The sequence below is a fragment of the Phyllobates terribilis genome, unplaced genomic scaffold (genome assembly GCF_046119375.1).
Source record: "Phyllobates terribilis strain yellow unplaced genomic scaffold, ASM4611937v1 Scaffold_13__5_contigs__length_258822181, whole genome shotgun sequence".
Classification (NCBI taxonomy): domain Eukaryota; kingdom Metazoa; phylum Chordata; class Amphibia; order Anura; family Dendrobatidae; genus Phyllobates; species Phyllobates terribilis.
In genome coordinates, this window is record NW_027362773.1 from 196,552,808 (window position 1) to 196,565,099 (window position 12,292).

At 44.0% G+C, this 12,292-nt stretch overlaps 1 protein-coding gene across 1 annotated transcript in view; it reads left to right on the top strand.

Annotated features, from left to right (window-relative positions):
- ADAMTS18 (ADAM metallopeptidase with thrombospondin type 1 motif 18) overlaps positions 1 to 12,292 on the top strand; it is a 206,695-nt gene that overhangs the window by 164,102 nt on the left and 30,301 nt on the right. Inside the window, exons 15-16 of the mRNA XM_073659152.1 lie at positions 3,513 to 3,636; positions 4,735 to 4,979. Coding sequence (XP_073515253.1) covers positions 3,513 to 3,636; positions 4,735 to 4,979 — 369 coding nt within the window. The remainder of the gene's footprint in view (positions 1 to 3,512; positions 3,637 to 4,734; positions 4,980 to 12,292) is intronic.

Below are 12,292 nucleotides of genomic sequence, written 5' to 3' on the forward strand. Positions count from 1 at the left end.
TCCTGTTGAAGACGTTGCCCCTTGAAGAACGTAGCCTGTGGCCAGAGAAGTTACCAGATTTGGTGGACCTATATAACCACATCCCGGTGAACTCCACCAACTGTACACCCGCTTACCTGATGAGAGCAAGACCTGGTAAGCTACCCATCGACTTAGACATGGGAGTCTTAACACCAGAGACGACATCACCAGATGCAGATTGGAATACAGAGCGGCAACAACAATACCACAAGGTGCAAAAATGTGTGGAGAGAAGTTTGTCCCAGGCAAGACAGAAGCAGGAGAAAACTTACAATCAGCATGCACCTGCAGTTCCCTTATCACCTGGAGAACAGGTACTCAAGAGGAAGAGACGAGTTCATAAATTAGATGACCAGTGTTGAGGTTGAGCCATACACCGTCCTACCCTCGAATTACGATAACACCAAAGTGTGCCTCATCAGCAAAAATGGAGGGGAAACTTCTCAAGAGACCACCTGAAGATATGCCCTGAACAGTTGAAACACAGGGAAGAAGACCAAGACAGCCCTCAGCCCATAGAAAAAGTGGAGGAAACGGTCCAGACAGTCCTTGGAGCATTTCCCCGATCTTGGACGCAGGTGAACAGAGCAATTGTGGTACCGGTCCAGACCTTTCTCCAAGCGGCCTCACCGGAAGCTGCAGAGGCTCCAGAACAGCAGAGAGACCAATCGGCCCCAGAGACAGATGCCTCATCAGCAGCAGATTAGGAGAATCTACCCTCTGCTAGCAGTGAACCTGTCGTACCCAGGGTGAGCCAAAGAATTCGTAGGAGATTACCCAGCCTACCGTGTTACATCTGACTACCCGTAGTGTAGCTCACATTGAACCCACCACACCAGGGGTAGACACTAGGGACCAGGGTAGGTCAGTGACAACAAATGTACTATGTAGTAGTACTAAAGGTCAGCTCCCTGCCCGTTGGAGGAACTAAAGTGTATGTTACATATAGTTGTAACCGTTAAATAATCTTGGATATATATAGTTGTTAAATTTATGGACAATTGGACCACAGGACTATGTGTGGTCAGGACAATATTGAAAATAGTTAGTAAGTGGCCTTGAAAATAAACCGCAGGCGTGGCCAAAGACCAGGCCCAACAACAGAGTGCCCTGAAGCCACGCCCAGGGACGATACACAAAGTGGGTTGATGCGGTTCCCACCAGCCAAATTTTAGTTATCCGGATTGTGGCGTAAAGACTAAGCGCCGCAGTGACTGCTATACATTTTTGTTGGGTTTTTGTAATTTTTGACTTTGTAACCTATTTGTAATGTGAATTGTTATCGTTAATTGTTAATTCAAAAAGGTATCCTCAGTCCGGGAGTACTGAATTTAACTAGGGGGGAATGTGGCACCCCAGGGGTGCGGTTGCCACAGTGGCATTGCCTCCCTCTCAAGAGGTGATGCCATGCCTGGAAGCAAGCAGAGGCCCCCTAGTCAGGTATACTAACATGCAACACTTTCCTGGCTCCAGACCAGCAAGGGGAGCTCGTCCCCTTAGCAACTGGAATCTGGAGGTGGGGTTGGTTAGAGTTAGTGAGAGGAGTGGAAGACAGGACAGCGAAGAAAAAAGACCTGGGGAGTGAAGCTGTAAGGCAGCTCACCCCAGAGAGGAGCATAGAAGAACCTGAGTCCGAGGTTGTGAGGCACTGAAGGCCCAGCAGCAGAAACCGGAGGGCAGGAGACTGCAAGTCTCCTGGCCGCATCAGACGCCCGGAGGCTCAGCAGCACATAGGGCCCAGCACCGCCTCGTGGGAGCGACACTCCAGGAAGGCCCGAGCTGCCTGCCATACGGGTGAGTACAAATACGTTTTACTCAGGGACGAGGGCCACAGCACAGCTATAAGCAGCAGGGCCAAAGAGATTAATCGCAAAGGGAAGGCCTCCAACTTCACCTGGCGAGGTGGATTCCCAACTCGCTTCCAGGCCGCCCGGACTTCTACTACCAGTTAGTACCCGTGCCCCAGTCTGCCTAACCACCGCAAGTAAAGATAAGAGGAAACCGCCATTAAGTTGTGGACTGGTTATTATCGTCACCATCCCCTGCACTATACTGCACAGCAACATCTATAACATCACCATTTCCTGCCCTGGAGCTAAGCTCTGCCTGTGGAGAGCTGAACCAACTCTGCTGCGTCATCATCAGCTCCAGAGGATCTGCACCGCAGCGGTGGCTCCATATAGCCGCATACTACAGGTGGTGTCACGAACATTTATATAAAACTTTAATTCCCCTTTTCTCAAGATCCCCTTTTATTGACTGCCCTGGGTCACAGACCGGGTCACCGCCACTGTGACACTCCCAACACCGACCAGCCGAGCTGCCGAGTACCCCACGGCCCAGGTGCAAAAATAAACTCAGCCTTGCTGGCATAAAGGTAAAACAAAAGCCAATGATAACACAGTCCATATGTGTGCTGGTTGCCCTGCACCAATTTGCAGCACCTTCAACTCCTCTCTGAGCTGAAGTTACACAGCCTGGAGACTTGTCTCTCAAGACTCACCAATAACACAGAAAAAAAACAGGACTGAACATTTAAACTATGCTTAGCCACACCCTGAGGGGAGGTATGGTGAATGACATCCCTCCCGTCTATGTCTTTCACATAAAACCACACCCTTTAAAAGAGTTAACCCCCAGCATATAACATGCTGGCAGAAATTCAGTAGGTCTCAATTCACACAGGAGAGCAACCTGAGTGACACATACCTCCCCTTATATAACACCAGTGACTCTTTCACAATATATATAAGAGGCAATTTGCATATTAAATTTCTCAGAGGAGTATTGCATGGCGAATAAGCCTCCTTACCTTGACGTGCCAGAGCTGGTGTGTCACTCTACATAAAGAGAAACGTTACCCCTTAGACCTCAGTCCAGAGCCTCTCATCTAGCCAAATCATTTCTCATACTTTGCACTGACGAGGGGCAACAGCCAGAGACACCGTGTCTGCAAATTGAGATTCTGATTTGGCTTTTATTCTAAGTCATATTGCACGACTCGTTAAAGGGTTGATTGTGACTTGTAGGATTGCTACTTCCAATAGGTGGCGCTATAGAGTACAAGTCCTCTTTTTCTCTGAAGAGGCAATTTGCATACAATATATATAAAATCCCTATGGTTGGTTTTGTTGAAACTGCTACGCATATTTACCCATACAATACCAATTACACAAAACAGAAATTTTAACTGACTCTGAAACATAAAACTACCATAAAATGTCAGAATAAATGATGTGTAATTCATATTAACCGCAGAACAACCTTTAACTAAGCACTTAATTAATTGGTTGCATTGAGATTTCTATTATCTGTTGTGGGGTAAAATATCATCTAACTAAATGTACTGTGCAGGAAAGTGAATGGATTTTAATTTCACATTGGCTCGGTGACAGCTTGAAGAAATGATCTGTCTGCATCCTGTGATATGATACGTTCCGACACTCACAGTCTCCTAACGCACATTTCATTTCTGTAAATTCCGGTGCCAGCTTGTAGGGTGTGATTATGTTCTCGGATCAAAAGCAGCTTTGGATGCCTGCGGAGTCTGTAAAGGTGCTAATTCTACATGCAAGTTTTACAGAGGACAGTATCTGAACCATCACAAAACTAACGGTAAGATCTTCTAGTGATCTAGAACAGTAGCTTCCAACCGATGACTCCAGTGCCCCATATCCATCAACAACCTCCTTCAGTGAGTCCAAGGATGTTATAGTCTTAGTAAGGCTTGGATACAAGGGTAGGTGCAAATGGCTATCAGGTGGCACCACACTAAAGACCATCACTTGGCTCCTGAGTAAGGATGATAGATAGCTGGATGGATGGATGGATGGATGATAGATGGATAGATGGATAGAGGAATGGATAGGTGGATAGATGAATAGAGGAATGGTTGGATGGGTGGCTGGATGGATAGATAGATAGATAGATAGATAGATAGATAGATAGATAGATAGATAGATAGATAGATAGATAGAAAGATGGATGATAGATGGATAGATGAATGGATAGATGGATAGATGAATGAATAGGTGGATACTATAGATAAATGGATAGATGGATGGATAGATGGATAGAGGAATGGATAGGTTGATAGATGAATAGAGGAATGGATGGATGGGTGGATAGATAGATAGATAGATAGATAGATAGATAGATAGATAGATAGATAGATAGATAGATAGATAGATAGAAAGATGGATAGATGAATGGAGAGATGGATAGATGAATGAATAGGTGGATACTATAGATTAATGGATAGATGGATGGATAGATGGATAGAGGAATGGATGGATGGATAGATAGAAAGATGGATGGATTGATGGATAGATGGATGATAGATGAATAGATAGATTGATAGATGAATAGATAGATTGATAGATGAATAGATAGATGAATAGAGGAATGGATGGATGGATAGATGGATGAATTGATAGATGATAGTATTAGTTTGATAGATTGATAGACATCTGCCTGGTGGGCACAGGCAAACTGGCTAATTTGCACATTATGTGCCTTAATTTTAAAAGTATAGTCTATAGGCAATAGATAGATAGATTATTGATAATATATAGATAATAGATAGATAAATAAATAGAATCAGAATGATAGATATGATAGCCATATTTTTCTAATCCCAGATAGTCTACTGTAGAATAAATGAAACCTGCTGGCTAATCTCACTAGTTCTCACTGTTCTTTCTTCTTGCACAGACTACTATACTGTTGTCACTGTGCCGGTTGGAGCAAGAAGTATCCATTTCCGAGAGCTCCAGCATTCCACCAGTTACATCGCTGTGAGAAACCTTAATGGAAAGTACTATTTGACTGGGGAATGGACCATTGATTGGCCTGGAAAGTTCCCGTTTGCTGGGACCACTTTCATTTATCAAAGATCAACACAGCAACCAGAAAGTCTTTATGCAGCGGGTCCTACCAATGAAACTCTGGTTTTGGAAGTAAGACGTTTATTTTATTGCAATTTAGTGGTTCCATAATATTGGCCTGCCTTATCAGATCTGGTTAAATCATTTCAGAATAGCTGCCTTGTGTTCCTCCTTCCTTCCAAAAATGAATAAAAAGTGATAAAAATATATATAATATATATAAAGCAAATTAGTACCAATTACAGCTACATCCTGACCCCCCCCCCCCCCCAACAAGCTTGTACATGGTTCTGCCACAGGAAAAAAAGAATATGGAGTTTCTAAAAATCTTTTTATTGTGTTAATGTAGTCAAACATAAAAAAATTATAGAAAATAAGTAGCTCCATAACAAATATGTAACAATTAGTGATGAGCGAGCATGCTCGTTCAACCCTTTGCCCTTCGGTGCTTACCGAGTATCGTCGGCATGCTCGTATATCATGTTCGAGTCATGCGTCTGCATGGTTTATGGCTGTTACACAGCCTCAACACATGCAGGGATTGCCTGTTTGTTAGGGAATCCTCACATGTGTTCAGGCTGTCTAACAGCCATAAATCATGCAGACGCAGAGACTCGAACATAATATATGAGCACTCCAAAGCTACTCGGTAAGCATCCGAGAGTGCTCAGTTAAAGGGTTCAATGAGCACGCTCGCTCATCACAAGTAACAATATAAATAAACAGTAACATTTTGAAAAAAAAAAGAGAATTTGAAGATTTGCTACATTTCATGTAATGTAACACAGAAATGATACTTTATTCATAGGACAACCCCTTTAAAGATACTTCGCAAGAGTTGTCAGCCTTTGGTCTGTCTTAAAAGCATGCTTCGCTAAGTTAAGTTATGAGAATGCACCATCCAAAATAAGTAAAAACCCAACTTTGAGCCAAGTTTATCAGCACAAGTGCAGCCTAAAATATGCTGAGCACTGACTCCGCCAAGTGATCCCAACTACTAATTTGAGGTCAGGACTATATACATTTGGAAATGCTTTCCCAGTGACCTGTGGATGTTGAAGATATGAGTCACGGATTTGGCTGGTGAGACAATGTGTGGTTTGCTTGATATCAAAGCTCAAGATTACAGCAACTAGACTTATCTGACCTGATATAAAGACCCTCTAAAACAGCTGTCTGTAGATGGGTGTCATCCTTTCAGAGGAGATTTTGTTTTGGCAAATATCAATAGTCATGTTGCAAGGCTCATTAAAGGGTTGGACATTGACTTGAAGGGCCACTATTAGGCTGTGTGCCCACGATGCGTTTTTTAAGCGTTTCCGCAGTGGCAAAAACGCTGCAGAAACGCTTAAAAAATGCATGGTAGAAGGCCTGCCATGTTCCCCAATGATAATCCGCATGTGGAAAAAAACGCAGCACTACCAATTATTTTGTGGAAGCGCTGCGTTTTCGCCGCCATTGACTTTCATTGGAACGCTTGGATTCCGCATCACTGGATCTGTACATGCAGAATCCAAACGTTTCAATGTGCGGATGGTACCCGGGTCTGGAGGAGAGGAGACTCTCCTCCGGACCCGGGTACCATAGTACCTGTTAAAAAAAGAATAAAATAAAAAATAAATATTATACTTACCTTCTCATGGCCACCGGTGTGCTTGTCTTCACTTTCCGGCAGATCGCGGTGGACTGAAGGACCTGCGCTGACATCATAGTCATGTGACGGCAGGTCCTTCAGTGTAGTGTACCGCGAGCTGCCGGCAAGCCAGGACGGAGCGAAGCAAGACTGCGGGGGTCATCGGAAGGTAAGTATAGATTTATTTTTTTATTTTTTACCATTCTTTAAGGTCACAGTATATAAATCCATGCCGTTTGCATGGATTTATATAGTGTGACCAAGTTGACAAGCACTTTCCAAGTGATGCTAAAATTGCTTGGAAAGCACTTGTCAACCCGCACGCGGAAACGCATATGAAGAACGCTTCACATCCGTTTGTCCCTGGCAGGAAAACGCATGTACAATCCGCATGCGGAAATGCATGTGAAGAACGCTTCACTTCCGCATGTCCCTGGCAGGAAAAACGCATGTACAATCCGCATGTACAATCCGCATGCGTTTTTTCTGCCAGGGAGATGCAGAAATGCTCAGGAAAAAAATCCTGAGCATTTCTGCATTGTGGGCACATAGCCTTAAAGTTTTCTTCCTTTTAGAGGAGAGCTCGCACAACTCGATCTCATTCAAAAGATTAAGTGCTAAGTAGACAATTTGAAAATCCCTTTATATAAAAATTATGTTTTCTTACCCCACAACGTTTTTGGCCACTAGGTGCCTTTTATTTTCTCTAACCTGCCGTCCGCTGCCTGTTGTTAAGTGTAATCCATCGGTACCCGAAAGACACTAAAACAGATGACAGGAACTGGGGGTGGGTCTTTGTCTCTCTGCTCTTGCTCTCCTCTCTGTCTAATTTTATACAGGCATAAAAGAGAGGAAGGTTTTTGGTTTGGGGGAAGGCAAGCCTTTAGATAATGCCAGGAGTAATGCAGGCTGGGAAGTAAAGGTAAAGAAGTTCCAGATCATATAGCCCTGCAAAAATGCTAATTAAAAGGAATCCCCCATTCAAAAAGAGTGGACCACAGTAGGAAGAGGAAATCCCGTTAAAGGAGTTGTCCCATCTAGGGCATTTTCCTCAACTTTTGGAGCTCTCATGCAAATAAAAAGAGAGAGTAGCCTCCTTAGTTCTAACAGCTGACCCTATTTTCAAGATAGATGTGTGTCCCAGTGGTGGAACTATATCCATCGGACATGTATGTCATATCCCATCGATTTGACATAAGAGTCCTAGACGGTGGCACTTTTCTAAGTGCTGAGACTTTTCAAGTGTCCCTTCCAAGTTAGGTTTAAGTGAAGATGGTATACTCTTTTGGATGGTCAACTTGAAATGTTTTTCGACTTCTCCCACATGTGGCAGAGACTTGGCCTAATTATGGAGGTACATAGTCCTAGTGGCTCTATACCCTGCTTGTATCTTGTACAGCATTACAAAGACATTTTCCTTGGTTATAAATAATGCTTCTAAATGGTAAAACTTTTTATTGGGGCGTCCAATGAAACAAGGAAAAATTAATATCAAACCAATGTTCATATGGATCCAATTAAAGCTGGTACTATGGTAGATGTTTTATTATGGTTATGCACATGTTGGAACAGAGCCATAATATGACCATGTGCTTGTAGCCAAAGGCTTCTCAAACACATGATATTGACCGGTTAGGCCAACAGCCTAATGCGTATGGGGGACCACCCACCCCTCTGATGTTGGGGAGATTAGGATCCGGCATGGGCTATTTCGGATTCCCAAATCCTTTTGTTCACTAAGAAATAAGCCATCGGCAGATGAGTGTGGCAGAGGCTTTCACATAGAGAACAGAGTCGTGCTCGGAAGAGTGAGCCCTCCTGTGCATGGGAGAATTGGGCCAGATAGCTGCCGGCCGAACGATCAGCCGGACCATCGTTCTGCCAACATCTACCGTATCAAAAGTGTGTTCTTAAGGATGTTTCTAATGGAAATGGTCTACTCAAATTGCTGACATAATTTGATAAAGTCATTATTTTTTAATGGACTAAATCTATAAAATTAAGGCAAAATGAGATAAAAAGCACAACATAAATTGAATATAATACATATATATATTATCACTAAGGAACAATAACAATAATTCATTTGGCCACATCGTGAATTATACATTTTTCAATAATTTAATTTTAAGCAACTCTTCCGAGTCCCAGGCTCGGTGTCTATGGTTTTAAAATGTAGAAACTGTAAATTTTATAAGACTTTGCTCTGCGGCGAGGCATGCTGAGTGCTGTGTCTGAAGTCAGGTGGCTTACGTCTCAGTGGTAGACCTAAAAACTTTGTTCCGGACATTAAGACCTCGATCTCCAGCTTTAAACATAGAGGTTGTTTCCACTTGGTTGAGTAGGTTCTGGATCTGGGCCAGGTAAGTAGGTTGTCAGCCCCGGAGGTCCTTCAAACATGAAGGGTTTCCATTACTGGTCCTTGGTCCAGACTTTTAATATAGCTTCATTTATTATTTAGAAAAAAAATAAATTACTGTAGGATTTATTCCACATCGTTTTCGGGAACTGAAGTTTTACCATCGAGACTGATATAAGATAATTGGCGTTACATGACCAGTTGAGTTGGATCTTGGTAGACCTGCCAAAAAATATCTTATATCTTAATGTCTCTTTATAATGAATGACTACATTTATATGTATTGATTTATTTTTGGCACAAAATCACCAGTTTTTTTTTTTTACTTTAAGGGACGGAAAAGGAAAATGTACATATGCAAGACATAACACTGTCAGAGAGCACAAGGCTGTACCATAAGAACAGAACACATTAGTATTACACCTGACATAGGATGTTCATTGGGGTGTTTATGGGGGCAGATTTACATATTTTGCATTGTACCCCAGGCAGAGGCAGAAATCAACAATAGAGGGCAACTGTACAAGAAAGTTACTCTACTGTATATTACCTATGGGGAGAAAAAGAGCAACGCTCCATTGTGATGTAGGGTCTACATACTGGTGTTGCCTTACTTTCATTACACGCTTTGTGTAGGCACTTGACAAAAGATGGCTTCTGCTGTTAAATCGGTCACTAGGTTTTAGCTAGCATCATGATGTAGGGGCAGAGAGCCTAATTCCAGCGATGTATCACTTACTGAGCTGCTTGCTGCAGTTATGCTAAAATCACTGTTTTATATGCAGCAGTTCTCTGAATGCAGAGCTCTGTATAACCCCGCCCACACCACTGATTGGCAGCTTCCTGTGTACACTGTGCATAATAGGCAGGAAGCTGCCAATCAGTTGTGGGGTGCGCGGCTGTACAGCAGAAGGTTTACTAGTCCTCTAGTAACAATCTCCTGCTGAGAAAACAGTGATTTCATTAAAACTACAACATACAGACCAGTAAGTGATACATCGCTGGAATCAGGGTCTCTGCCTCTACTTTATGCTGCTTTCAAATTAGATAAGAAAAACCTGGTGACAAATTCCTTTTAAAGGGATTCGATCAGCAGGATAAATCTGACTAAGTCGTCTATATGGGCATGCAGGTCATAGAAAGCTGAATAAAATGATACCTTGATATCTGCGATCCGATGTTTTATTCCTGAGAAATCCAAATTTTTCTTAATATGTAAATGAGCTGTTAAGATCTATGGGCTGGTCATAGAGCTCCCTGAGGATCTGCCTCCAGAGCTTATTGTAAATGAAATGGGACATTACCAATGTGAGACATGTAATGATTGACAGCCTGCTCTCCTGATCTACATGTCTCACACTGATAATGCCCCCTTTTATTTACAATAAACTCTGTAGGAAGATTCTAGGGGAGATGTATGTCCGGCCCAGAGATTTTAACAGCTCATTTATGACTCGCCCCCTGGGCCTGTGTTGTGCGTGCACGTGTGTGCGGGGAATACCCGGAGCCGGATCGCTGGGGGATGCTGGGGTTTGTAGTCTCCGTGGCGATGACCCGGCCCGTGCCCAGGGTGGTCAATTCAGTGGCAGTCTATTTGTAAGGTTTTAAATTAATTGTCCGACTACGCCACCCGTGGATTGCGGCCAGTGCGGACCGCCGCTGCAAGGCAGACCGCTGGGGCTGATGGGGTATGCAGCTGAGGTGGTGTGACTCCCCACGGGAGGAGTGCAGCCCCAGGGCAGTGTAGTAGAGGATGGGAGTGATGGTGCGGGCGTCCCAGTACTAATAGTGCCGACGCGGTGAGAAAGCACAGAGACAAGGAGTTGCAGTTCAAATGCTTTACTCACAGTTCTCATCCAGGTCACTTGTGCGCAGGTAGGACCACCCGAGCCGTGCTGCGTCCACCAGGCAAGGGGCTCGGTCAACCCCCAGGTAATTCCGGAGTGTGGCCCAGGACTCCCTTCTATTCCTTTCTCTGGCCGTGCCCCACCAGTGACACTACTTTTGTCCACCTGCCTCGGGCCTTCTCCTGGGAGGGCTTCGTGCTCGCTGCCCTGACCCTATGTGGTATGCCTTTCTAGTAGGTGTAGTGAGGGGTCGCACCAAGATATGATGGCAACCGCCGGTCCTTGGCTGAGGATTAGTCGCCTCCACCAACTTGGGATCCGGTACCCTGTTCTGCCAACCCATCACCCGCAATCTCCTGGGCCTTTGGGGTTCCTTCTGCCTTCGTGTCTCTGGGCCTCTCTTGGTGTTCTGTTTCTTTCCTTCTTTCCTTTCTGTTCCTTTCTGTTCCTTGCTGTTACTGTCCTTCTCCTCTGGCTCTGGCCTTCACTCTAGGCCTGCCTTGTGGAGCTGGGCCCTGGCTGAGCCACAGCTCTCTGTCAGCCCTCTCTGGCTGAACTCCTTCTCTCACTCCTCTCCTCTGACTGTCTTGTCTCTACTTCTAAGATGGTGCCCACCTTATATACCTCCCTCTCTGTGTATGAGCCCAGGTGACTTGCAACCAATGGGCTCCTACCTATGCCCAGAGACCCACCCCTATCTGCTCCTACATCACTGGGTGTGCTTCCCCCTCCCCACTCCAGCCAGGGACAGATGCTGTCGTGCCTGCACTTCTGTCTCGTGGGAGCACCGTTGAGCTGTCCCTCGGAAATGGGTTGTGTGTGGTGCATGTAGTCTACCGAGCCCTGCTCCACACTCCCTCCTTACCCGGGAGTGGAATACCACACCTCTGGGTGAGGTGCAATACCCCTGTAGCGGCCGAACCCTCGGGGCGCTACATTTACATATTAAGAAAAACATGGATTTCTCAGGAATAAGACAGGATCGGCAGATATCAATTTTTTCAGCTTTCTATGACCTAAATGCCCATATAGACGGCTTAGGAGGGTTGATCCTACTGACAGATTTCCTAAAGATGGACAGCGCCTTGAAACTTTTTTTTTTACTGTTTTTAAACTCTCTGAGCCACCTACAGATCATGCCGGGTACTGCACTTACAAAATTGCATAAAAATTTGGAATTTCTAGTACTAATACAATATCTATAGATAATAGTATGGAAATCAATAGAGTAAAATATCTAGATCTAGTATAATTATATGATAATGACTTTGTGTTCAGGGGTTACCGGGCCAATGCTTTTTAATTTCTCATTAAAAAAAAGTATCTATCAGCAGAATTTCCCCAGATCTTCCTCTCTGTGGAGTCTGTAAAATAATTAACTAAAGTAAAGGGTGTGCTCCGATTATTCTCCACTAACAAAAAAGTGACTCAGAAAACAAAACTTTTTTGGAGGCAACTAAGGTTGTGAACTTCAAGCCATTAAATCCAATGTTATTGACCTTGACATAAACACTAAGTTAACATTGATGGGTTTTCCCGTCATATT